Source organism: Vicugna pacos, chromosome 3 (genome assembly GCF_048564905.1).
Source record: "Vicugna pacos chromosome 3, VicPac4, whole genome shotgun sequence".
Classification (NCBI taxonomy): Eukaryota; Metazoa; Chordata; class Mammalia; order Artiodactyla; family Camelidae; genus Vicugna; species Vicugna pacos.
In genome coordinates this window covers 65,296,319-65,324,033 of record NC_132989.1, presented here as the reverse complement: position 1 = coordinate 65,324,033, position 27,715 = coordinate 65,296,319, and the positions used below count along the sequence as shown (strand labels likewise).

Below are 27,715 nucleotides of genomic sequence, written 5' to 3'. Positions count from 1 at the left end.
CCTGACCTAATCATGGGTGTGTAGCTCTCATTAAATTCGTAAGTTCTCACACACTAAAGGAGGGGATGACACAGGACATGTGCACCTGAGGGCTGGAGTCTTGAGAGACACCTTTGAATTACACCTGCCACTAAAATAATAGAGACTGTTAGGTATGTATTTCTGCCATTTTTTTTCTGTCTTCATATGTGCCTGTATTCTTTTCTTCCTCTAGTTTCAGAAAAAGAAGAATCTTTGTTCTAAGTCTAAATCCTTCTGTCCTGGTCTTTCTCACCCCTCCTTGAATTCACTCCATTAGACCCGCAGGTGTTCCTACTCTCACACTCAGCCCTACTGTTGTAATTTCATTTTCCCCTGTCTACTTCCTCCTTTCCTTCAACTAGTATGTTACTGGTCCTCAATTCTTTTCACTTGAGTGAATCTGTGCATGTGCAGTTTTCTGTGACTCAGGTTTAAGTCTACTATCTTTTTTGCAGGAACTTTTTCCAAACAGCTGATTTTCATGTCTCTGGTCCTCCCTACTCTCATCTACTACCAGAGGAACATTTCTTAAACACAAGTCTAATCACATTATTCTGCTGGAATCATTGGAAGTCCCACCTTATTGTCTTTAGCAGAGGACCAGATATGGACTATGGACATGTTATCTCTGGCCCTTACATGCAGAAAACATTCTAAATGGGTTTCCAAGAATTAAAATCAGGAGCTTTAGATTACTGGCTTCTCTTGAAAAGTTAGAAATCTGAGTAACCTGGCCCACATTTCTACTAGGCAACTTCTCCTTCCACTGTTACTACTAGCGACTGTCTACTTGGGAAATGCCACATATAGTTTGACAGCCCATCAACTTTAGTCATTTATTTTACCTGCATTGCCCCTGAAGACAGTGACTTTGTAAGCTCTGAACAAGAGAATAAAGACTAAATGTCTTAGCATGGCATTTATCACTCTTCCTAACTTCATTCCATTCATCCTTTTCATTCATGACTGATTACATTTCAGTTTCTCCTGCCAGATTGTGATTTCCATAAGGACAGGAAGTATACTTTGTTTATGCTTTTATTCTCAGCCCCTAACAATTTCTAACACTTACCAGGAACTCAGTGAAATTGCTTTGAATGGTGCCAATTGTACTTTCACACTGATATACTGATTTTATGTTTCCATATAATTGCTAAGAAGGCAATACAGACAAAAGCAGGTAACAGCTCTCCAGTGCTACTGAAAATCTTAAAGCATAACTTTATGGTTTACCCAAATGAATCAGTAATGTCATTTTGATTGACAGTGAATAATCCATTGTAATACTATCATGGTGGCAGTGGTGGTGGAAACCCTTTAACGTTATCAATGTCTTGTTCCTTTGATTCTTTCATCTGAGTATAGGAATTGGGACTCTGCTGACAGTGTTAATATGTTCAGAGCATGGAGAAAATAGGGCTCGCGTTCCTTTCTTTGTAAGATACTGAAAAGCTTTCTCTTGGCTGACATTCATCAATCAATAAATACTTATAACTATTCTAAATACATGTCATAACCATTGCTAGTCATTAAAGAGCATTTTAAACTATGATTCTTTAAAGTGTTTTTGAGAATGATGGGTTTGGTTATTGGAGAATTAAATACAGGTGATTAATGGAATTTCCACTGTAGTTCTTTATGACTGGATAAAACAGGAAAATCTAAATGGGATTATTGAATGTACATCAATCTAGAAGGATGAAGTTTGTGGTGCTTTATGTACTTAAATTGTCTTGTTAGGGTTTGTCTCTGTAGATTTAGTTCTATTTTTCAGGAGTATCATATTGAACTATTTAAAAAAAAAACTCTCTTTCCAGTACCCTACAGAAGCATTTTTATGTAGAACTAGAGGTAGATACTCATGTTAAAAAGAAACATAGATTGTTGTTGGCAATGAGAGGGAAATCGTACTTAATCCAAGACAGGGTGGTTCCTCTAGGTTACTCACTGATGAGACAAAAATAATGGAAAACTTTACATCATTGCTGTTTCTCTCAGTAAAATTGTGAACAAATTCTTTTTGTGATCCTGTTTTTGTGTTGATCTTACAGGTTCAAAACATTCTGGACTGTTCTCTTTTTCAACAGTAGTTCATAGTGATGACATGAATTGTCTACAAGAAATTGTTTTCTGCATATGTTCCAACAATAGTCATTATTTGTTATATTCCCCGGTTTTATTTTTAGATATTGTTCCAGTATTTATTTTATTATTTATAATGTTCAATCCACATTCATGGGAAAGAAAAAAAAAAAACACCTGCATAAAGGTTTTGCCTACCTTCTACCCTCTTCACATTTTTTTTTTTTTATTGAATTGGCCAGAGAGTGACCAGGGCAAAGTGGGGAGATTTAGGAAATGACTTAACTTAAGACATAATCATAGGCTCTATAAGGCTGAAATACTACCTGTATTAGAGTTTTCCAGAAAAATGTATACATATGTGTGTGTGTGTGTATGTATCGCCTGTATAAAAGTCTATCCATATCTATATAGATATAGATCCATTATAAGTTACTGGGTCACACAGTAATGGAGGCTGAGAAGTCTCACACTCTGCACTTGGAACCCGGAGACCCAGGAAAGCTGGTAGTGTAGGTCCGAGGAGAGCTGATGTTGTAGATCCCGGTGCAGGTCTGAAGCCCTAAGAACCAGGAGCATCAAGGGCAGGAAAAGATCGTTGTTGCAGTTCAAGTCGTCAAGCAGAGAGTGAATTTAACTTCCCTCTGCCTTTTTGTCTATTTTCACCCTTGACTGATTAGATGGTGCCTGCCCACAGTGGGGAGGTCAAAATATTTTACTCAGTCCACTAATTCAAATGTTAGTCTCTTCCAGAAACACCCTTACAGACACACCCAGAAATAATGTTTAACCAGCTCTCTTGGCATCCAAGTAAAGTCAACATATAAAATTAACCATCACACTTGTTGTTGGTATTGAGAGTCTGATTATGGTCCTGTACGTTGATCTCTTCATTAAACTCCATGCTGCTCGTGTAATCCCTAAAAATGTGCTGATCTATTCTGAGGTTGATATACTTGTGAAAAATATTGAACATAATTTGATGAGCATTTTTTAAAATAACACTTCTCATACTATATAACAGGTACTTCTTATAAGAGTCTCTACGAGCAGGGGCACTGTTTTATTTCTTTTTATCTTTCATGCATATGTTAGTATTTGGTGAGAAATTCCTTTAAATTGTTTGTTGGATTGAAAGTGTAAGGTTGGGAAAATCTTTAAGATTATATAGTAGTTTTTCTTTTTCTTTTTGAATGTCACTCATATAACACCTGGGAATTAGGGTAAACAGGTCGGGCAATAGTATTCTGTCAAGTTTTTGAAATTCAAAGAGCAGGGTCACAGCTTGTTGGCAAGGCAGCCTCATCTAGACTGTAATACTTGTATTTTGTTTATCTTGTTCTGGAATTTAAGTACCAGGTAGGTGGATAACATGAAGAGAATTCCAAATTTTAGGGCATTTTGTAACACATCATGTTTTAGTTCATATTTTTAGCTTCAGCTAAAAGGAAGATAAACATAGGAAGAAATAAGTATATTAAGAAAAACCAGAATTCAAATCTAATTGTCAGTCTTTGATATGGCATTTAGGTCTAGGAAATGGCTATTAAAACCAGTTTAATTGTAACATTTGACAACCTCAGAATTTAAAGTAGACTTTGAATTTATGCTCATTAAACATAGTTGTTGCAAAGATATGGAGTTGTTAAAAGTAAAAATCTCAGCTAAACAAATGCTAAACAAACAGGAGTTTGCTTTTGAGATAGCTATTCCAGTAGTTACTCAAGTCCAGAAAAAAAAAAATCTTTCTAGATTTTAGATCTAGACCAACTCAAGTTGGTCAGATTCCTTCAAGTCATTAAGAGGAGATTTACACAGATGACCTTTAAGGGTGCATGTATATTAGGAATAGCCATATGGATGAGAGTATTTTGGTTAAAGGGAGGATAAAGGCAGAATGAAAAGTAGCCTCTTTTGGCCCCCCAGTAATTCCTGGTTTCTATTTTTTATAAAACTAGTGTGCAGTGAACTGGAATATTAGCTTTGTCCATTTTAGGAGAACAGCCTAACCTTATGAGAAACATCTTCTGTTTATTTGCTTAAAGTCAATACTTCCATGATAATTCTAAGGGAACATGGAATATAACAATTGCTGTCACTTAATATATAGAATCCCTTTGGGAAGACTTTAGTTCAAGCAGTTGGCCATCCCCATGTAACTTTCTTTGGCTTATTCCTTGTCCCAGGTAGCAACACTTGAGTGGCAGATTTTGAGTTTATCCAGTGCATGAACTTGTAAAATATTGCCATGAACTTGAGAGGTTTACTTATCCAATTTAAAAGTTAAATAAAGCTGTTGTTTCAGCCTTTCCAAAAAAGAACTCAATATGTGCACACCAGGCTGCAAGTCCTCCTTCAAATTATCACCAAACACTGATTTATAAAATTAAATTATGTTAATTTTTAAAAGTCTACATTCTGTAGTTTTCTGAAGTGGCTTATTAAGAGGAATGCTTTTTTTTTCTCTTAATATGTTGTAACTATGACAATACGTACCAAAGCATTTCCAGTAGTTAAACATAAATCTTTGATCTGACCTTTTGAGTCATACAATCAAAGAAAAATATTCTTTAAAAAATGATGTGAAATATTCATTTTGTGCCTGACATTATTTCCCCTTTGGCCATGACTTTCCACGTAACTGTATATCTCAGGATACTCTGTCTTTTCCAAATGCCACCATCCCTTCCAATGCTCCCTCACTTGAATTTTAGAGCTCCATCCCTTAGCACCCCCCATTGAATGAATAGAGATTACTACATTGTCAGAATACAATAACGGCTATACCATTTGCACATTTTTTGGCAATGGGTAAGTGTCCTTATTTGGGATTGCTTCATAAGAAACAGTTCACAGAAGTGGAACTAGAGAATGCCAGAACACTTGATTTCTTTTGGACTTAACTGACTAGGTTTCTGGTTTTAATATTTGCTAACAACAAGGTGCTATTCTACGTAACATGACTTATTTACATAGTTACCAGAAAACACTTGGAATTTTATGCAGTAATGACATTATTTCTTTGAAAACTAATTTTAGTGCTGTAGTATTTTGACATTTTGTTCTGGCTACATTTATACTTTGAGTTTTTAAAGCTGAAAATTCATGGTTGTGGTATTATATAGTTGGTATTGGTTTTTCTGAAATTAATCTGTTAACATTGTAGGTCTTATAAAGCACTACCACTCTCTTTAAATCTATGTAAAGCAGATTTCTATCTGGTTAATCTTTCTGTAATGTAGATTGCTTTGTACATTACATGGTAGGAAATAAAGAAAATTTAATCAAATTTCAAGTTTTCATATAGACTTCTACAGAAACTTATTGACCACATTTCATATATTCCTTATACTATTTTAGTCTTTGATCCAGAGCTCAAAATCTGAATTTATTACTATTACTTCCAGAGAGACTTCTGTATTAACTGACATAATGCCTGAAACATAGTAAGTACTCAATAAGTGTTACTACTTCTTCTTCTTATTAATATCATTATTAGTATTATTATAAAAGTGCTATGGTATAGTTTGATTTATATTATCACATTGGTTGGTGAAACATATTCTCTGAATACATCTTTATTATTTTTTGGACATAAATTCATTGACTTCTGGTATCAAGCATTGCTATAGAAACCCAGTGCTATTCTAATTCCTTATAATTATTTCACATGTAGCCTAGTTTATTGCCCTGTGTGCTGGGACCTTTGTAGACCCCTTCCATTTGGAAATTAAAATCTTTCAGTTCATGCATTTCTTCTTCTCATTTTAAAATTCCTTTTCTGTTTTGTTCTGTCTCCTTTGGCTAATTCTATTATGTAGATTTTAACTTCTCCTATACTGTACTGATCCTCTAATTTTCTTACATTTTCTACCCTAATTTCCCATCTGTTATTTATGTGTGTGTGTGTTTAGTCTAGAATTCCATCCTTTGACATCTCAAGTCAGGAGTGTGGTATCTACTTGTTCTGCACAAACTGTATGACTGGGGAGTGCCCTGTGAAGAATAGTTATGTAAACATGGATCTTACCCAGTTTGAGTCTTACCCAGTTTGAATCTCTCTGGTTGCTGCCAGCTTTCCGTCATTCTCCAGTCCTTGAACTAAGTTTTTGTTTTGGGGGTGTTTTCTGAAGGGGGATTCAGAGTTTATAATTGTTATCTCCAAGAATGTTAGCTTAATACAGCTTACTTTGCTGTTACCTGAACTGGAACTGTCTCAATGTTAACTTTTAATTGCATTTTTTTCTTTGCAAGAAAATTCAGTTAAATGCATAGTTACCATCCATTGTACTCTCCAGCTCTTCTCACTCTCCTCAAAAATGATTGTTAATTTTTACACTTTATAGACAGCTTTCCTATTTAGGTAATTGCAACCTAAAAAAAAAAACCTTGAAAAATATTTTGTAGACCAGTAATTTCTTTTTATCTTGTCTCTAAGTCAATAGTGAAATACATCAAAATAAACGTTACTAGTTTATAAATATTTTAAATAGAAATTTGGTTTTTAGAGATCTGCCATGAAATTATAATAAGTTAAATTTTTTAGAATTCTTAGTAAATATTTTTGAATGAGAAAGTATGGCAAAGAATTTTTAATCCATAGTTTATAAGACAATTGTTAAACTTTCAAAAATTCTTTGGGAAGAAATTCATAAACCATACAAAAATGAATATGGTTTTTCTTTATTCTGTATTTTATCATTTCATTTAAATTAGTATTTAAAAATACTTGGTATTACTATGATTTTTTTAATATTATCAGTTTTGAGTTTATTAGTTTACGATAACTGGTTTTAAGGAAATGAAGTTATACTTAACACAATAAATGTTTATGAACTTTTTTGTTTCCAAAAAGTTTCTAATGTTAATATAATATGTTTTACCCAGTTGAGCTATTCCGTTAACTAAGTGTAGTTCAGTGCTTTGGGAACAGGAGAGTGGAAGCTGGCCTGAAGTTTCTGCAGATTTTAAGTGACAAAAGATCTGGATATTATAATCAGAAAAAAATATGATTCTATTGTTTTAGTTTAATTTTCCTGGAGAATGTTATGAGAGACCTGAGCAGTTGTTACTAAACAGGGTAAACTGGTTTAAATTTGGAAATAAGTAGTCCATGATATTTCCTACTATGTCTTATTAAGTTGTATTTCCTAAGTATCCCATCAAATGATATTTTATCATATGGTAAGTTTTTTCCCAGTGTGTGCTTGCTTACTGTTTCTATGTGGCCTCAGAAGCTAAGCAACAGCAAACAGTGATCCCAGCCCCACTGAGATTTTTCTGTCTTAGCCACTCTGGAGTGCTACTGTGTTAAAGTAATCAACCATTTTAAGAAGACAAAACAAATTCAAACTGACTGGAGGGTGGAGTTTTTTGTGCCCTTCAGTGTCATTTCTACTATTGCTTATTTGTATAACCCTTCATGAACAGCCCTGAGATTTTGTTTACGAATCTTTTATAGAATAAGTCACTGTTTTGAATACAGTGGTTATAATTGCTTGTTCAGGACTCCACTTCAAATAAACGTCAGTACTGAGATTCTGAAATAGAGATTTCTAAGGTTTCAATCTACCACAGAATCTTGTTTGATATGACCAAGAAATCCAAAATAAAAGATAAGACTAAGTTGGCAGTTACATTCATAGTTCTATGTACAGCTCATTTTAGTCTTATCAACTACAGTATAAGGAATCTGATTCAAAATAAGCAACAGGTACAGCCACTAGGGAAAACAGCATGGAGGTTCTTCAATAAACTAAAAATAGAACCGAGATCCAGCAATTCCACTCCTGGGTATACATCCAAGGAAAATGAAAGCACTGATTTAAAAAGATGCATGCACCTCATGTTCATAGCATTATTTATAATAGCCAAGACATGGAAGCAACCTAAGTGTCCATCAACAGATGAATGGATCTGCAAGGTTTTAGGCTTAGTGAAGTAAATCAGAGAAAAACAAATACTTTGTGTTTTCACTTAAATGTGGAATTTAAAAGCTAAAACAGATGAATGAATATAACAAAACAGAAACAGACTCATAGATACAGATAACAAACTAGTGGTGACCAGTGAAGAGAGGGGTTGGGTGGAGGAGGAGCAAGATAGACGAAGGGGATTAAGAATTACAAACTACTAGGTATAAAATAAATAAGATAGAAAGATATAATGTATAGCACAGGAAATATAATCTGTATCTTATAATAACTTTAAATGGAGTATAATCTATAAAAATATCAAATCACTATGTTGTACACCTTAAACTAATATAGCATTGTAAATCAACTGTGCTTCAATTATAAAAATGTTTCAAAAAGAAAACAAAAGCAAAAAATAAGCAATGAAAAACTTAACCAAAGGACATAAAAATAACTCTTGATTAGATAAAGAAATATAATGGTGAATGAAGGAATTACACTGTAGCTCATATTGGAAATAAATTAATTCCTTATGAAATAACTTGGAAATGAATGTAATTCCAAACCAAATTCCTAGTGTATTTTATTTGCTTTTTTTGTTTGTTTTTGGTTTGTCTGAAATTCTGATAAATGTGTCATAGTCTCTTGATTAGAAGCAAGTCAAAGTCCATAGTCAGAAGAGGGGATTACACAGGGTATGAGTACCAGGCGTTAAGAATAATTGGGGCAATCGTAGAAGAAGTATGGAATACTCTGTAAGCCCTCCTGCCTATAATCTTCTGTTGGGTTCTTGTTAGAATAAATTCTGAGCTTGTCACTGTGGCCTGCAAAATCCTGCATGATCTATTTTCCTGTCTACCTTTCCAGTCTCATCTCTGTTCTTCCTCTCCGTTTTTGCAAGGACTTCTTCCCTGACTACCGTATTATAGGATACTCAGCCCTCTAGTCATGATTTCATTACCCATTTTATTTTCTTCATTAATTCTACAACTTTGTAAAATTATTGTTTGATCATTATGGGTTTTCAACTACCTCTACTAAAAAGTAAGCTCTAAGAGAGTGCACACATTGTTTTTCTTGTCTCCAATGCCTAGCACCTAGTACATACTCAAAAAGCCTTATACGTGAAATAAGTGAGCACATTTGACGCTTCACCATGTAAGAATGGGGATACTAATCTGAGTAATAAGTAGCCTCTAGGCCTCTACAGTTTTGAACCTAGTACAAGAAAAAGAATAGTAAATATTGTAATGCTATGATTGATGTCCATGCTCACTTGCTAGACTACCCAAGTATAACCAAATGAAGAGTGAATGTCTAGTGAAAAATATAGGGAGAACTAGCTTAGTAGTGAGAGGAATGGACAATGAATTCTACTTTGGCATTTGAGGAACCATTCCAAGAAATATTGCCAAATAGGGACTAAGTGAAAGAGAAATACACTGTGAAGATATGATTAGGTAAGTATAACAAGATCTAGTAGGGTATCAGGAAATCCAAGGCAATATTTCTTTATCAGCACCTACTACCAAAAATAAAGTAACAGGCAAATAATAGTCAACCCTTGTGACCTTCCCCCTCATTCCCAACCCAGTTACTGTAAGAAAAGCCTTTCAATTGTTTCTAAATAAATGTATAGTATAATTTTTCATTGTTAATTATAACTCCTAATTAGGTCATGATAAATCTTCTAGATTTAACTGTATTTTCCATGAACTAAAGGCTCATCATCTCTGTTTTAAGACATAATATGGGGGAGGGTATAGCTCAGTGGTAGAGAGCATGCTTAGCATGCATGTAGTCCTGGGTTCAATCCCCAGTACCTCCATTAAAAAAAAAGAACATATTGGAATGAACATTTATAACTATTCAAAGTAAAAGTAACTTCTGAGATTCCCTTATCACATAGACTGTTGGGTTTTTCCATCTCAAGGATTTTCTAACTTCCACCGATGATTTTTGCAATTATGAATACCAATATAAGAATTCTTAGATGATGCTTGATATATTAAAGCATATAGCATGGCCTTAAAGAGCTAATAATTTATGGCCCTGTAGTTAGAACTTAGTGTATTTTTCACTCTTAGATTATTGCAGTTTGTTTGTAAGAACCTATAGGATCTAAACTATGCAGAGCTTTGCTTGATCATATAATCATCTTGAGATGTTTAAGCATTTTTTAATGAGCTGTAAGAAATTTCGGCATGAAAATAGTCAGAAAGGTAAGGTGAATGGTATCACAATATAGCTCTCTCATCTGTTTAGGAAGAGTCCTTATCAGTGTTCTTTTCTCAGTCCTAACTACCTTAGAAGACAAATGCGACCAGTTGTCAACCTAGATATGCCACTGCTTTAGGAGATTTAATTGTAGTAGTTTTTATTTAAATCTAAAATAAACATTTGGAGAATAAACATTTGGAGAGAATACAGACTTGTGGTTACCAGGGGGGTGGAGGGTGGGAAGGGATAGACTGGGATTTCAAAATTGTAGAATAGATAAACAAGATTATACTGTATAGCACAGGGAAATATACAAAAAATGTTATGATAACTCACAGAGAAAAAAATGTGACAATGAGTGTGTATATGTCCATGAATGACTGAAAAATTGTGCTGAACACTGGAATTTGACACAACATTGTAAAATGATTATAAATCAATAAAAAAAAAACATTTGGGGGGGCAGAGTATACCTCAAGTGGTAGAGCATATACTTAGTATACACAAACTCCTGTGTTCAATCCCCAGTATCCCCTCTAAAAAAAATGAATAAGTAAGTGAAACTAATTATCTTCCCCCCCAAAAAACAAAAATAAGTAAAATAAACATTTTAGCAGGTCACAAAACCAGAGAGTTTATGACACAAAGATCTTAGTGAAAAATAGTTGATTCAAAATACTTGCAGTTGATAATTAGCATATATATGTTGTAACTATATATTACAACTATATATATATATATATAAAACTGTGTATTTGTCTATAATAGACAGAATATCCTGTATTACAAACTGTAATGAACAGGCTCTGCATTTTTTTTTTTTTGCGTCCCCTCCCCCTCTCCCAGGCTCTGCATTTTTTTAGTGAAGACATATTCAGGCACAGCTAAAGTTCTCTTTGATATTAATAAATTTAAGAACACATACTGAAAATAAAAAGTTTCATTTGACCGTTATTTGCCTAGTAATAACATCAAGATATCTTTATTCCTCCTTTTCCTTTAGTTTTACATCTTGGTTCCCAGGACAGTAACAAAGATTTATTTCTGCAAGATTATTTAGACTACTTTGATAATGTATCAAAACTTAACTTCTTTAATTGATATATTCTGAGCAGAATATCAACTCACACCTTTATAATCTTCCTTTCCCCAGGAACATTTGGAATGGCTGTAAATAATTCCCTAGGAATTGGTTAGGAGTTCTAGTGTTTATTCTGTGTATTTTACCAATACTACATATTGTCTTTCATCTGTTTGGCCACTTCAAAGAGAACATATATAACTTTATTCATTCTTTAAAAAACAAATTTGTTTTGGTTTTATTCAACCTATGTATTATCACAGTGTTTAGAGCTCTTATGCAATCTTTTAACCATGCCCTTTTTGCTGAAATCACACTATTTAATAAAATAAAACTCCGTTATATCATTAGGCTGCTTAAAATATTTCTTACTGTATTCAGAGCATCATTGTTTCAATTATTTTCTTTATCTGTTCCATTATAATTGTATTCCCTTATTAATAAGAATCATTGCAATTTAAAAATTCAAACTGTTAATCAAGCACTTACTGTATGTCTAGAACTGGGTAAGACACTGTGGAGGCTAAGGAAGAAATATAAGTAAGATATAACCTCTGATCTCAAAGAGCTAGAAATTTAAAGGAAAGGCTACATTTTTGAAAGAACAGGAGAAAAATATGAAAATGAAACTGGGTGAAAAATTGTGTGAGACAAAATCTGAAGTGTTAAGAATAAAGAAATCAGGGTAGGCTAAAGTAGTTAGCATTTCACCTGGGCTTTGAAGTGATGAATAAGTGGGTGTGGCATTTAATCTTAAATTTAAAGAATGGATGGATAGATATCCAGGATAAAAGTCCTGGCGAAAGAAAATAGATAAGTTTTTTGAAATTGAGAATTTTTATTGCAGAGCTGATTTAAAAATGATGTTTGTTTTGCTAGCAAAAATGGTGACAGTTTAGAGTCAACTAGTGCAACCTAGTATGATTAAGAGTATTTAAAAAGTTAGCATTTTCAACTTCTTTTTAACATGGGAAAATAATGTTTATAGCTTAAAATCTTATAGACTGAATGAGGTTCTTAGTATAGGTCTGTGTGCACTGAATTCTCCGTAAGATCTTGAGAAGTAACCACAAAAAGAAATTTATTTTTGCTCATGCTGCTACAGAAGAGGCATGCTTTCAAATGTCTTCAATTTGTGATTTGTGACTCTGGTGTACCATTTGAAGTTCGATTTTATATTGCAGATTATTTTGAAATTACTGAACTAATAAATAGAGAACAGCTGGGCTAATAATACCCTTAGATGTCAAATAGAAAACTAAAGTAAAAGATTTAAAAATTGGCACAACCATACAACATAGCCTTTGTCTAAATTTGCTAGTTTAAAAAACAATACTTTCCTAAAGTTACCACTTCTCATTTGTGGGGTCGTGTAAAGATGGGTTGGATACAGAGTTAGAGCACAGAAATATTTTATGTTTCTCAACTCATTAGGCCTGATTTGAGGCCCTTCTCGAAGTCCAGTGCACACAGGCATGTGGCCCCTTGCATCTGTAATGACGTGAACAGGCTGGAACAGCAGTAGTAAAAGTGGAAGGGTGCTTCCTGCCTTTGCTGTGAACCATGTGTGTAGAGGCAGGATGGTCCAGTAGACTTACTGTCTCATACATTCCAGAAGTTTTCTACAAAGTAAGCTGAATATTTCAATTAAAATCCTTTTCTTGGATTGAGTTTCTAGATACTTCTTATTTATTTTTATTGTTTGTAATAACAGATGTTCACACCTGATAAAGGACCAAAAATTTAGGGATATAATTTGAATATAGAAACTGAAAAATACTTGCCTACTCTTAAGAAGAAATGACAGTTTAAGTTTATTCTGTACTGAATATCCAAGACAAGATTTAAGAATTCTCTTTGGGAATTTTGAATATAAACATTTGAATGATATTTCAAAAGAAGTTGCTTGTTATTACTGATTTAAAATTGGTCCTTTTTCCTTTGCCATCTTAGCTAGAAGGTTGGAAGCCAGACTTGTACTTATCTGTGCATTTGTATTTTACTGATTACTTTATTCAGGATCAAAGTGTGATCTTGAATATCACACTTTGAGATGGATAATAGGTCATTACCCATTTGACATTGTTGAAACTTCCAAGTGATGAAGAATTCTTCCCTTTCTAAAAATGTCCATCTTAGTCAAAGCTGCCTGACAATTGTGATAATGAGAGAATAAAAAATCATGGTGTGGGTTTATCCTTTACTGATAATGTAATGTGTTGTCTAAAAATAAAATAAGCTTAATTTTTCTCTGCATTGACTCAAAAAAGTAATATTCTGCAGGTGACCTTATCTTTATTTTTGTATGTTTGTACACATTAAGAGAAGCTTTAAAAAGTTAATGCTCAAATTTACTTTCAATTTATATATTCTTTATATAGATATAGCTTTGCTATTTTAAACTTACTTACTTAGACTCATTATATGAGAAAACTGCAAATGTTCTTGGTCATTTGATTCTAAGTTTGAGAGAAACAAATCAGATGTGACAAATAGTCTTTTTTTTTTTTTCCTGGTGGATGAACACATATATATTTGTCACAATTTTTTTTTTGCTATAAGCTACCACAAGATCTTGTATATATTTCCCTGTGCTATACAGTATAATCTTGCTTATCTATTCTGCATTTTGAAATCCCAGTCTGTCCCTTCCCACCCCCTGCCCCTTTGGCAACCACAAGTTTGTGTTCTTTGTCTATGAGTCTATTTCTGTTTTGTATTTATGTTTTGGGTTTTTTTTTTTTCGTATGGTATTTTTCTTTCTCTTTCTGGCTTACTTCACTTAGAATGGCATTCTCCAGGAGCATCCATGTTGCTGCAAATGGCGTTATGTTGTCGGCTTTTGTGGCTGAATAGTATTCCATCGTATAAATATACCATATCTTCTTCATTCAGTCATCTGTTGCTGGACATTTAGGCTGTTCTCATGTCTTGGCTATTGTAAATAGTGCTGCTATGAACATTGGGGTGCAGGTGCCACTTTGAAGTAGGGTTCCTTCTGGATATATGCCCAGGAGCAAAATTCCTGGGTCACATGTAAGTCTATTCCTAGTCTTTTGAGGAATTTCCATACTGTTTTCCACAGTGGCTTTCCTTGCTTCCCTCTCCCACTCTTAGTGATTTAGATGTCTTCTTTTACAATTTTGTGGGTTTTTTTTTTTGTAATTCATGGCAGTTATCTCCTTTCCAGTTATGAGTTTCTCATTTTTGTGGCATCCTGCTTCTTTTCTATTTAGAGTAGACCTGTCACTATTTCTCTTAGCATGGGTTTAGTGTTGCTAAACTCTTTTAGTTTTTGCTTGTCTGTGAAATTCTTTCTCTCTCCTTCTATTCTAAAGGATAGCCTTGCTGGATAGAGTATCCTAGGCTGCATCTTTTTTTCATTCAGGACTTTGAATATATCTTGCCACTCCCTTCTAGCCTGTAGTGTTTGTGTAGAGAAATCAGCTGAGAGCTTTATGGGGGTTCCCTTGTAACTCACTCTTTGTTTTTCTCTTGCTGCCTTTAAGATCATTTCTTTATCCTTGACTCTGGTCATCTTGATTATGATATGTCTTGGTGTGGGTCTGGTTGGGTTCTTCATGTTTGGGACCCTCTGAGCCTTCTGTACTTGGATATCTGATTCTTTCTTTAGGTTTGGGAAGTTTTCAGTCATGATTTCTTCAAATACCTTTTCAATCCCCTTCATTCTTTCTTCCCCTCCTGGAACCCCTATTATGCATAGATTGGCACACTTTATATTATCCCATAGGTCCCTTATATTGTTTTCATTGTTTTTTTATTTGTTTTTCTCTCTGCTGTTCTGATTGGCTGCTTTCTGTTGTCCTGTCTTCTAGGTCACTTTTTTGTTCCTCTGCATTATCTAGTCTGCTTTGCACAGCCTTTAGGTCAGCTCTCATCTCCGCAAATGAGTTTACTAATTCTACTTGGTTCTTCTTTATAGCTTTTACTTCATTTTTGACGTATTTTATATCTCTAAACACTATTTCTTTTAGTTCCTTCAATACTTTGATCACTCCTTTTTTGAAATCTTGATCAATAGGCCATCAATGTCTATTTCCTTGATCGTGCTTTCAGGGGATTTCTCTTGATCTTTTAATTGGGAGTGGTTCCTCTGCTTCTTAATATTGCTCATATCTCTCTGGCATGGTGGCTTAAGGAGTATCAGTTATCTAGTTCTCCTGGAGAAGGTGTGCTCTTAATTATTTTATCGAGAGGTCTTTGTGTCTGTGCCCTGTTTGGCAAACTCAGCTTGCTGTTTCCAGAGGCCCTCTGTTGGCGTCCTCGTCTGTGCTGCTCCCAGTGGCTGTCGGCTAGCAGACCGTGCCCCCTCCCAACACTGGGTCAGCTGCTGAGCTCTGGTGGGTGGGCTAGTGACTCCCTGTCCCAAGGCCGCAGTCAGATGCTGCACTTGGGTGAGGCAGGTGGGCCGATCGCGCCCCCTCCCAGCACCGTGGTCAGGTGCTGCGTTCCTGCCAGGATGGTGGGTGGCCGCCTGACCTCTCCGGGCGCTGGTCGCGCTGCTGCTCTGTGCAGCTGCCAGCTCGGCCTCAGGGAAGACCACAGAATGGCCCCGCCCCTGCTCCGGGCCAAATCTCAGCTCCTTGTTTGTCTTGGTGGCTGAGTTCTCTGAGGTGCCAGGGCAGAAAGATCCTATCTGCCTCAGGCTGTAAACAAGTCTCAGTCCTGCCTAGGAGGTTGCGAGCCCCCAGGTGCAGACTCAGGTCTCAGCCCCGCCCCCGCCCAGGTGCTGAGCACAAGAGGAGGTGGTGGCTGCGGCTGCAGTTGCGCCCTGCTTCTCTTCTCGCGAGAAGTGCTAGTAATGGCGGCGCAGGTCTGAGGAGATAGAGGCTACGGCTACACCTCCCCTTAGGGCACACCAGCCGTGTTGCTTTGCTTTTTTTGCAATTTATGGGGGACCGAGGTGGTTCTGCTCCATATCCCCTCCCAGCCACGGTGCGTAACCCCCTGCCGTCCCCCGGGCCTGCCTCAATGCAGCCGCCCCAGCCCTCCATCCGGCTCAGGCAGCCTGTCCCGGCCCCCAGCTGCTGGCTCGTGTCACGGGCTGGGTGTGGCAGGGACCCTTTGTGCCCATTTAACTCAGTTTTGTCGGTCAAGAGGTGCTCGGGGCAGATCTGAGCCTCAGAGGTTCCCCCTCCATCCCGCTGGCCTCTCCATTGGAGAGGGGAGACCCAGTGAACGAGAGCCAGTCCTCCTTTGCCGCTCCCTCCCCGCGGGATTGGTCCTGCACTGTTTTGCTTTTTCTTCTTTCTTTTTTCCTTTTCTTCTACCAGATTTTTGGCATCTTTGTCTTTCGAAGAGGGTGATGTTCTGTCAGAGTTCGGCAGGTTGGCTGAGTGGGCCCGTTGATGTGCGTTTTGGTGTATTTGTGGCAGAGGGTGAGCTACAAGCATCCTTCTACTCTGCCATCTTGCTTCTCTTGACAAATAGTCTTTAATAACTTCAGAATTCTTAGAATTTTTCCAAATCTTTTTTGGGTAAAGATTTAATAATTATAATTATCCTTAAAATTAGAATTATACTCAAATTGCTTAGGTTACATAAATAAGCCTAATAGAACTGGGTATACTCATTGAAATAAAAGACCATTTTTCTCAGTCTGATTCCCATTCTTTTGTTAAGAAACAGAAAGAGGTAAAATAAAAAAAATTGAAGATTAAGCAGACATGACCTGCTTGGATTTCAAAAAACAAATACACATACAAACAAATACACAATTTCCTTGTGGCTTAATCAGTACTATTCAGCTCTCTAAAATGTGCCTATAATAAATGAATATAAACATCCTTTGTTTTCCTGTATGTTTTAAGCAAGTATAAAGTAATATTTTTCAAAACCTAGCAATTATCAGTATTTTAAGTCTTTTCACAGGGTTTCTGTGATATTAAGACATCTACCTATGTTTTTTATCTGAAGATTTAAAGTAAATTGGTAAACAGTTCATTCAGAAAAGTTTACTCTGTGGAGTTAAATACCCAAATGATGTTAAGTTACAGGAATTAGCTGAAATGTTTTTTAAAAAAGAGCCCTCTGATTGTAAATATTGGATTTTTACTTTAGTGACTTTTAGTTTTACTTATAAATCGACTAATAGAGATTTGTCTCAGAATTATCAATTACTCCTAAATATCTCTCAATCTGTGTATAGCATATTTATAGGAATACTCTTTTTAAAGCAAGACATTTTAGAAATGTTCCTATTAGTGAATGACATAAAAGAGATTACTGATCTAGGAGACTAAAAAAAAAAAAGACACAAAACAAGCGAACAAAAAAACCCTTTTTACTCTCAACTTTGCCACCTACTTAATGTCATTAGACTGTGTCTTCAGAATCATGTATAAGGTTCTGAGCCTAATTCTTCCTCTTACTTGTTTATTTAGCATACCCACTTATATCAGGAAATAGCAAAATAAGATAGTATAGTAGTATCTTGATTTTATTCCTTCAGTATGTTAGATAACTACTCTTAATCTCAGTTTACTAATCTATAAAATGGATATAGTAGTTCCATTTTGGTGATGATTAGATGAGTTTATATTTGTGCTTTGCTTGAGTTATACTTTAACTATAAGACCTGGTAGCTATGTAATTATAATTGTTATTTTTAAATGTCATTTTTAGTTGTTATAGTAATTCTAATTCTAACAGTAGGGATAATTATAATTATTATTAATAACCGTGTTTTAGTGTCCTCATCTACCAAATAAGGAGAACCTGTATTCCTTTCAGAATTCCATAACAAAACTGCATTGCACTATTTTATTTTGAAGTGTCCTCTAATAGAGGATTTAAGATATTTTGCTAAGTCTTACCTTTATGCATAAGTACTCAACTTGACATGTGACAGTTAGTAATACATTACTGGTTTTTGATAGAAGAGTAATTACTGTCCCCAGGTTTATCAGTTTCCTAAAACCCTCCATTTCACTTTGCTATTACCAAAATTTAGCTCGCTCTTCACAAATAGGTAATGTCAGTTATTTTATTTTACCATCATATTAACAGAAACTAGAGTTAAAAATCTTCATGTTTAATTCTTTTTCTTGTTCTGAGCCTAATAACTTCAATTTGGTAGTAGCAAACAGATGGTAGTACACTTATATGGTATGTGTGTTGTTTTCTACTAGGAAGTGAGAGAGTGACTTACCACTTGTAAAATTTATTCTTAGCTTGTATGTTGATTTATGTGATAAACTGTAGTGAAAAAATAGGAAGTTGCCCAGTTTTTTGTTCACTGTATGTGTATCTGGTAAATGCACTGTATTAGAATCTTATACTCTTTCCCCTTAGAAGAAATTATGTATATTTGAAACTGAGCTGCTTAATCTTGACATTCTCCCAAAAGTAATCATGTTTCCCTTTCATCCTAGTTTGAACTTGGTTCCTTCAACCTAGAGAAAGTTGCAGACCCGGCTGAGGTCATTAGAAAACTTATTTGTGACTGCCTGGACACCATTGCAGAAAACCAAGCCAAAAATGAGCACCTGCAGAGAGAAAATGAAAGGCTTCTGAGAGATTGGAATGATGTTCAGGGACGGTGTGTACAAAATTTGCTTGTATCATAAAAACTCTAAGCTCTGTGTATCTTTGTAGCTATAGGATAATGATTTATGCATTCATCATGTATTTAGACACATATTTAAAATGAAATCTGTCATTAATTGGACCTTTACTTGATATGATTGAACCAAATTATTGGTCGTTATTGTACATTATAGGAACACATTAATACTTTTAGGTTTTGAGTATTTGGTGGGACCAGCAAACTAATAACAATAAGGAGTAACTGGACAATGAGAATCAGAACCCATTAATATTAAAGTTTAGGAAGTTGATGTTTATAAGGATTAGTTTAGCTCAAAGTTTTGTACAACTAATGAATAAAAAAGAGACATGAAATGTAAATAAACACAATTGATTCCTTATTTGGAATCTTTTTTTGCGTGACATCTCTTTCAGGTGAAGTGTGTTTTGGCTCCTGATACTTATTTTGCTGATTGATTGAAAATTCACACTATCAGCATTTTAAAAAGAAGTTATGTTACTATTGGATAAGACATTTGGAAGCCTCTATTTTCCTGATTTTGCCTCTTACCTTTTAAATGATGAAGAGGAAAGTGACTTATCTTCTCTATTATGCATTTTCTCAACTATATCACATCTAGGCTATTCCAGGGGATAGCCTGTTTTACTCTATTATGTAAAAGATGTTTGAAAGAAATAAAATGCATGTGGTGAATATTTATATCTCTACAGAGAAATATTAATATACTCTGAATGCATTTGTACAAATATACATTACAACATTTGAAAGAATTATGTAGAATTCATAAAATAATATTAATAGTAATTATTATTATATCCAATATATAAAGTAGATTTTTTTTTCTTTCATTCAAACCAGTAGTTCTAAAACATAAGAACATACATCCAATTTAGATTCTTTTTAGGACACTCAGTAGGATTGTTCTATATAGACATTAGTAAGTATAGAGCACATGAAAAATGTGAAGGATTTTATCACCATCAATGTATGTATGTGAAAACGGAGTTGACTGGAAGAAACTGTTTCTATACATTCAATTATATTTATTAATTAATGCAAGACATGTGAACTTAGCACCTATTACCTGAAACTTGGTTATATTTGGTTCTCATTTATTATATTAGCAAAATATTTATCTTATTCTCTTTTAACTCTGAGTTAATTTTCGTCTCCAATTATATAACGTGATTAGACCAAATTAAAACTATGTAATTGTTAGGAAGCCAGACAGAAAAATAAGTTAATATTTCTCTAACTTTCTCTTTAAAATTCATGTTAGTATGAATTAATATCAAATATCTGTTCTAGAAAGCACGTTTTGGGGTCTATGTCTATAGTTTGGGTGTGCTTTTCTATTTCGTATACAAAATGAATCAAATTAAAGGAGGTGTACTATGATCGTGATAAGCCTTTATATTTAAAACTCAAAGTATCCTCAGGATGATAGGAAATTGATCCACAAATTGCCCACAAAAATGCAGACTGGGTACTTGGTACTTGAACAAATTGCTTTAAAATGTCTGCCAGAGGTTGAAAGACGTATTATCTCATCAGTATTCAACACCACTGCCATAGAATGGAAAGCAGCACGGAACAAAGATGAGACAGAGGAAACAAATGCACCCTGTGCTGTAAAACAGTTTGTGAGGGGTGCACGTAATATGTGGCCCACAGATGCTTGATTTGCTATTTCTGAACTATCCAGAAAGTGCTTTTGTTGTTGTGGCAAAAGGTTTCCTGTTTGATCAAAAGCACAGCCATGTAGCTTATCACTAGTCTCATTATGCTCCAGCTTTTCTGTTTTTGTAAATACTGGATCACATATCTTCTTCAGGGATTGAAGATGTGCACCCTTGGGATGACCCTCCGAACAGAGGAAAGAGAATCCATTCCAGAGAGTTCTAGGCTCTTGATAGTATTTCAGGTGTTAGATTGGTAGCTTTATTTCCCAAATTTCGTTTTCTTTCCCATGAGAGAGAAAGTGGCCATTTTAAAGAGCTGTATCTTGGTCATGGCCAATGAATATTTTCTGAAGTGTTCCCTCTCCGGAGCCTTAGTACACTGGGAAATGAGCAAGGGACTTAGAACTCCAGCTTCCATAAGGGTAGTATTTATCAAGAGTCTTCAGAGCGATTAGAAATAGGGCATGAATACACTGAGTTAGAAAACTGACTGCATAGAAAGCAGAGAATCTTTAGAATTGAGGCCATCTCCTTAGGCCTGGCCACAGTTCAGTTCCCTGGCTGCTTCTGATAAGTCTTGTATCAGTGTCCATCCATGATCCAATCATTTCTTCCTTGTCATTGTTCTAGACTGTGTATGTATGGGGGAGTAAAGAGGGCAGAGGCACAAAACAGTGCTGAAAATTACCTTAGAAGCTATGGTAGATAGGTCTGAAATACATTTAATCCCTGATAGGATATTATGTAAGCAAAAAGCAATTGTATACACATGTGCTTATGCCATGGAAAATGTTTTATGATATGTTAAGAGGAGAAATGTCAATTACCAAAAATATGAATACTATCTCATTTCATATAAAATTTATCTGTAGATAGAGAATATCTAGAAGTGTAAGATTAAATGATAATAGTATGTGTCTGGAATTGTGGATTAAATTTTCCTTTTCTTTTTGGGGGTATTTTTTGCATATATTTTTGTATTTAAATATGTACCATTATTATGATCAGAGCCAACTCTAAAGCTATGTCCATTTGGGATGACAGTGGAGAATAAAGAAGGTCTGAGTAAGGAATGAGGAATTACAATATGAGTAAAAGAATGAGCTGTAATGTGTAGTCTTTCAACATATATATCTGATGTTCTTTTTTATGTACCATTTAATAATTGCAGTCTTAACTCCATTTTGAAGTGACATTACTGGATTAATTTCATTTTGTATAGTTTAGATTAGGAGAAAACCTTAGAAATATTGTATGTGAATCCTTAGGTAGTTAGCTATATTTATTTCACTGGTTTTTCCTATTTAGTTTCAAATAACAACTCTCAAGCTCCCTGTTACTGAATAGGTCTTTTGTTTGCACTCAGACATCAAGTTAGAAACTCTCCAGCTTTATTCTGAGTTCAAGTTATTAAACCTATAATTGGAGGCAGTTTTCAGCAGATTGAATTGGGTTGACACTCAGGGAATCATTAGAATAGAAGAGACCTTGAAAGCTCTTCCACTTCATCTCTCTGCCTTCAAGCTAGGATCATATTATAGCCAGATGAATTCAGTCTGATTTTTAAAGACCTCAAGAGATATCTTCAACTCCCCTTGGTAGCCCATTACATTGTTTAAGAACAGTCACAGTCAGAAACCTTTTCCTTCCATCTATTGGTAATCTGAGTCCTTCATGGTATACTCAAAGGCCATTTCCTCTTGTTCTGACATCGGAAAGGATGAGGAACAGCTGTTTACCATCTTCTCCAGTACTAAAAGGCTTATTAAATCTCTTTACCACTGCTTTCTTTTCCAGTTTTTTTTTTAGCATTCTTTGTCCTCTGAACTCTGTGCAGATTTTCTGTTGCTATACAACCCTAACCTGGGTATAAATTCAGCTAGAACTGATTGTAAATATAAGGAATACTGCACTGTTTCTAAGTACCACATGTTCACATTTATGTATCTTTTATTTTTGGTTATCATTTAATCTGTTGTTTTATTTTGAATGTTATTTCTGTATGAAATTACTTTGTTTCTGCTCTCGTTTTTGTTGTGTTTCTGACATTTGTTTTTAAATTCTTTGTTTTCCCATCCAGAAATATTTTAGTTTGAATATTCAGTGTTTTCCATATTTAGTTGTTTTTTTTTTTTAATGACTATGCTTTGGTCCAAGTTCCTAGATACCCCAGTCCTAGGTTACTAATTAAACTTAACTTTATTGTTCTGTTATTTCAGTCACTGTTGAAAGCATGAAGCATCATTAGGCCTTTCCTGTTTGGTGTTATTTAGGGTTTCATCAGATTTAAGCTTTGCTTTGGGATGATCCTTGGACTAGTTGTGGTCTGATCTAGGTGTATGTGAGCTCTCCTTTAGTATCACTAAACTTAGAACTGCATCCATGTCTCACCTACTAATACGTGTCCAGTTTGTAAGGTGGAGGGTTGGCAGGAGGCAAGTGCAATGAAAGGCATAATAACAATATTATGCTAAGGGAGGACTGGCGTTACAGATGGCATGGGGGGATGCTACCTACCTCTTAGTTATTGAATATTAGTAAAAAGATAGCATTCTCTGAACTTGTTGATAAATGATTGAGTAAATTTATGTCCTGAAACTATTTACAATAATACTGTGTTCCAGCCAACCCGCACTCTCCAGCTTTGTCTAGGAAGTGTTACCCAGTTTAATAATCAAAAGTTTGGTTGCAACAGAATCCTAAAGCTTTGCTAAAACCCAGCAAGATTTACTCACAAGATGCCATTCATTCTATTGAGTGTGCTTTCCTGTCACAGAAATGATACCTTTGATAATGTAGCTATGACACTAGCTGTTTAGATTAGTAATATTCTTTAGACAAAAATAATGTATTTTATTTTAATATCTTTTCATTTTTCATTCATGAGTTATACCAGTTAATTTTAATAAAAGTTTGGAAATTTGCTTGATATTTGATAAGTATACATAATCTTTCAATCAAGAATTATTAAGTGATTTACATGGAAATTAAATATGCATTTAAATCAGATAAATTAGTAATTGAATTGGTTACTATTGTTACAGTTTTATATATTAAATTATACAAGGTTTTTATTATAAATTTTTATAACTGATTTTTACTTTGCATATATTTAAAATAGTTTATTATATACTCAGGCATTTTAGTGATACGTATGTTCTAGTCATCTTTTAAAAATTGTTATTATTATGTTACATTGGAAAATATTACAAGAAAGTGAGAAAATAATGTTCACATAGCACTTTGCATCTGAGATATAAATGCTTCAGATAGACCATCAGTAATGGCAGCTCCTCTTCAACTTTGGCTCTGTATTTTTCCTACACCTTTCGAGTGTACTTCTTTCTCAGACAGCTTTGCTTGATGATAGGGATACTACTATATTAATATTTACCACAATTTTTTAGAAGCTGAAGAAGATGAAAAACATTACTGTTATAGTAGTAAATAGCTGTTAAAGGAGTGAAAAATATAATATTCAGAATCACTGGTTGTCCATTTCTTTATAAGATGTCCATATTAACCTGACTTCATTCGTCTAATAAATAGCTATTCAACATTTGTTGAATGCTAAACACTGTGCTAGGCACTGAGGATAAAGCAGCCAATAAAAACACACATGCTCTCAGCCCTTATGGAGTTCACAGCCTTGGCAATGACTATGCTTTAAGACTGCTATAATTGGTTTCAGAAAATATAATGCCATATGTTCCCTTTCATCCCATGAAAGGCCCTAATTTTTGCCTTCTAGATAGGTAGTCTGTTGAAAGCGTAGGGGCATAAATATCAAAGGTATCAAATTTTGACATTTTCATGTCCAATTATTTTGCTGAAAAAATATATTTACATTTATAAACATATAAAATGAAAATATTGGGATCCCTTTATAGAACAAGAATAAATAAACAGTATGCTAAAGAGAAAATCAGGCAGAGCTAGACTACTTTTAAATGAATATATTACATGAAATAATTTATTTCTGAATCTTTAAAACAGATGTTTATTCATGGTGTGTATGTGCATGCACATATCAACTATATGCAGCCTCTGCTAGGTTGCCTTCTTTATATATATCTGGGAGATTAAAATTAGTACAATCTCTTGCTAGCTTATTTGAACATTGTAGAAAGAATTATAGAGAATTGTGTTTTGTCTTATATATCCAAAATAAAGATACATAGTGTTTCACATTTGCTGTTTCATTAATCTTTCCTTAGAAATTTTCAAGTTAGATACTTTGTTTGTGTGTGTGTGTGTCTGGGTGTGTTTTGCTGGGTTATAAGATATGACTCGATATGTCTTATTCTTGCTGTGGAGCAGTTTATAATTTATTTAGGGAAAACACATCAGGTAAATCTCTTAATCACAAAACAAGATCATGGTTGCTATTATAGTAATATTAACAGAGTACAAGAAACTTAGACTGTAGTTTCTCTTGTTTGAAATTTCTCCCATAAAGATATTCTTTTGGAAATAAACCATGGTTGTGAATAAGTTATTACATTTAGGCATTCAGATGTTTTAAAAGCTTTTTGTGGTATCAGTTTCCAATTTGATTTTTATCTCAGTATGTAAACTACAAACGCTAATAATAAGTTCTAATTATTTAACTATCAATATAAAACTTTAAATCAATGAAGACATGTAAAGTGATTTTAATTGTATTTTTCTTGAAAAAATTTTTCTGAAATCATCTTCAGTATTAGATTGAGTAATATCAATGCCAAGAAAATCTGCATGATGTATTTATTTGTGTATTTACATTTTAGATTTGAAAAATGTGTGAGTGCTAAGGAAGCTGTGGAGACTGACCTTTATAAACGGTTTGTTCTGGTGCTGAATGAGAAGAAAGCAAAGATCAGAAGCTTACATAAATTGTTAAATGAAGTTCAAGAACCAGAAAAGAACATGGAGCATGAAAGGTATTTTGACCATTGTGTTTTGGAGACGGCAGATGCATACATTTAAGGGGAGTTCCTTCCCAAAGTTGATGGAAGTTAAATGCCAATGTTTTAGTATTATGAGGTCATTTGATAGTCTAGGGTTGGATGCTCTGGTTGTTAGATCCAAGCAGACTGGAGAATTCTCTATATGGTCTTTCCATGTCTGCCCAACTGTCACACCTACACATAGATAAATCTCATGCCAGTTTTGTGATTTAAATAATGTTTAATTCTTAGACATCACTAAGAAATATACTAATTAAGAACTTTCATTTTCTACAGAACCACAGAGCTGGACACACATTTTTAATCTTGATGTCTAAGCAGTGATTAATTTTAGAATCAAGTGACTCTGAGTGTGGATATGTACTTAATTTTCAAGGAAGAATCATGGGTGACTTATGACTCATATGGCTTGGACAGGTATAAGTATTTGAGGCATTAGCTGATATAGGTTTGGGTCTATTACCCTGAATCTGAGAGAAGGAACAGGTTTACTAATGACATCATACAAAGAATATAACTTTGATGTCAGATGATTCTAGTTCAAGTGTTGGTCTGGTGCTCATATCTAGTAGTACGTGACTTTGGGCAAGTCCTTTATACTCTCTGTGGTTTAAAACCAGACCTTACTTAGATATTTTTATAATAAGAATAAAAGTGTGCATCTCAGAATTTTGGGGAGACCAAATGAGAGGCAGAACTGCTTTGAAATCAGGAAAATATTGAACACTTTGTGACCCACAGAAGGTAATTTGGAAGGATAGTATTTTGATTTGATAGATGAATAATAAGTGATAAGAAACATTCGAGAATTAACTATAGTGAGCACTAAGCCACATTTAGATTAGGTAAAAGAGAAACTTGTCCTTAAGAGAGTTAACATATAGTCTTTGAAGTGTTTTTATCTTAATCATATATATTTCAATGTATATTTGTTTAATTATAATGTTTTTCCAGGGATATTTTCTATAATGACTTACTGGTGAAGTGAATGCCTAGCTAGGAATGAACCCATAATGTATAATTATACCTCTCTCTGTTTCTAGGGAAACTGCAACACGTTCCGAAGTGACTGCTGACAGAGATGCAGTCTATGATGAGAGCACTGATGAAGAAAGTGGAACCCCACCGAATCCCTCCGTGTTAGCTCCAGGTAAAGACATCTGTTTCGTTTGTCGAGTATCTCACTGGGGCTTATTATCTATTACTTATTATGATAATAGACCATAATGAAAAATGCTATGAAAACAGTTTTTCTACAAAAATTATTTAGGGTTTTGAGTCTAAGACCGCAAAATAGTTAATGTTAAAAATTAATATTTATTATAAAATGCAGCAATATTAAAATATAAATTAATATTTTTTTATAAAATGCATTAGCAATGACAAAACAAGCAAGCATGCACACACACACACACACACACACACCAAGGTATATTATTCCTTATTAAACACAGATACATAAGCAATAAGCAAGATACGCCTTCACGCTAGGTATCTTCCGGCTCAAAGCTGGATGCCTTTAACATTTAGATCTTATCTAGCTAGAGCTGTTGGTCAGGAATGGAGCAGGGTGCTTTAGAATAAAATGCTTAGGTTTTCCTGAGGTTGAGTCATTCTCTCACTATTTAGAAAAGTAATTGTAATAGGGTGAGATGGGTTAAGGAGGAAGATGACAAATGGCAGTTTAAAGTACCTGAGCCTTGCTCAGTCCCTCAGATCAACTACCCAGCACGTTTTTAAATCCACAGAGTATTTTTCTAGAATTGTATAGATTTCCTGGAGGTGGGAGCCCCTGAACTCATACTTACAGGATTCTGACATAAGCCCAATATTCTCAAAACAAATATTTGATTCATTTATTTAGCAAATGTATTTTTCAGTGTCGATTATGTGCCAGGAACTTTTCTATGCAGTAGAGAGCAAAGCACAAAAATTTCTTTTTTTCTAGAGTTTAAATTCTAGCCAGGGAAACACAGTAACAAGATGAACAAATTAAAGTATGTTAGGTAGGGATAAATGCTGAAGAGAAAAATAAACCAGGGAAAGATGCTTTAAAAAAAAAATGTCAGAGTAGGAATAGGGATGAGGGTTGTGGTTTTAGCTAGGGCATCAGAAAAGGCTTCAGGGAGAAGATGAAAAGTCTGTTTGTATGAAGAGCATGCCAGGCAGGAAAAGCAGTTAAATACAAAGCCCTT

General features: G+C 34.5%; 1 protein-coding gene across 5 annotated transcripts in view; it reads left to right on the top strand.

Annotated features, from left to right (window-relative positions):
- The window catches only part of XRCC4 (X-ray repair cross complementing 4), a 314,282-nt gene that overhangs the window by 75,087 nt on the left and 211,480 nt on the right, over positions 1-27,715 (top strand). For all 5 annotated transcript variants that reach the window (XM_072958433.1, XM_072958434.1, XM_006197628.4 and 2 more), the window contains exons 4-6: positions 18,714-18,880; positions 25,341-25,493; positions 26,564-26,670. In XM_072958433.1, the coding sequence (XP_072814534.1) occupies positions 18,714-18,880; positions 25,341-25,493; positions 26,564-26,670 (427 nt within the window). The remainder of the gene's footprint in view (positions 1-18,713; positions 18,881-25,340; positions 25,494-26,563; positions 26,671-27,715) is intronic.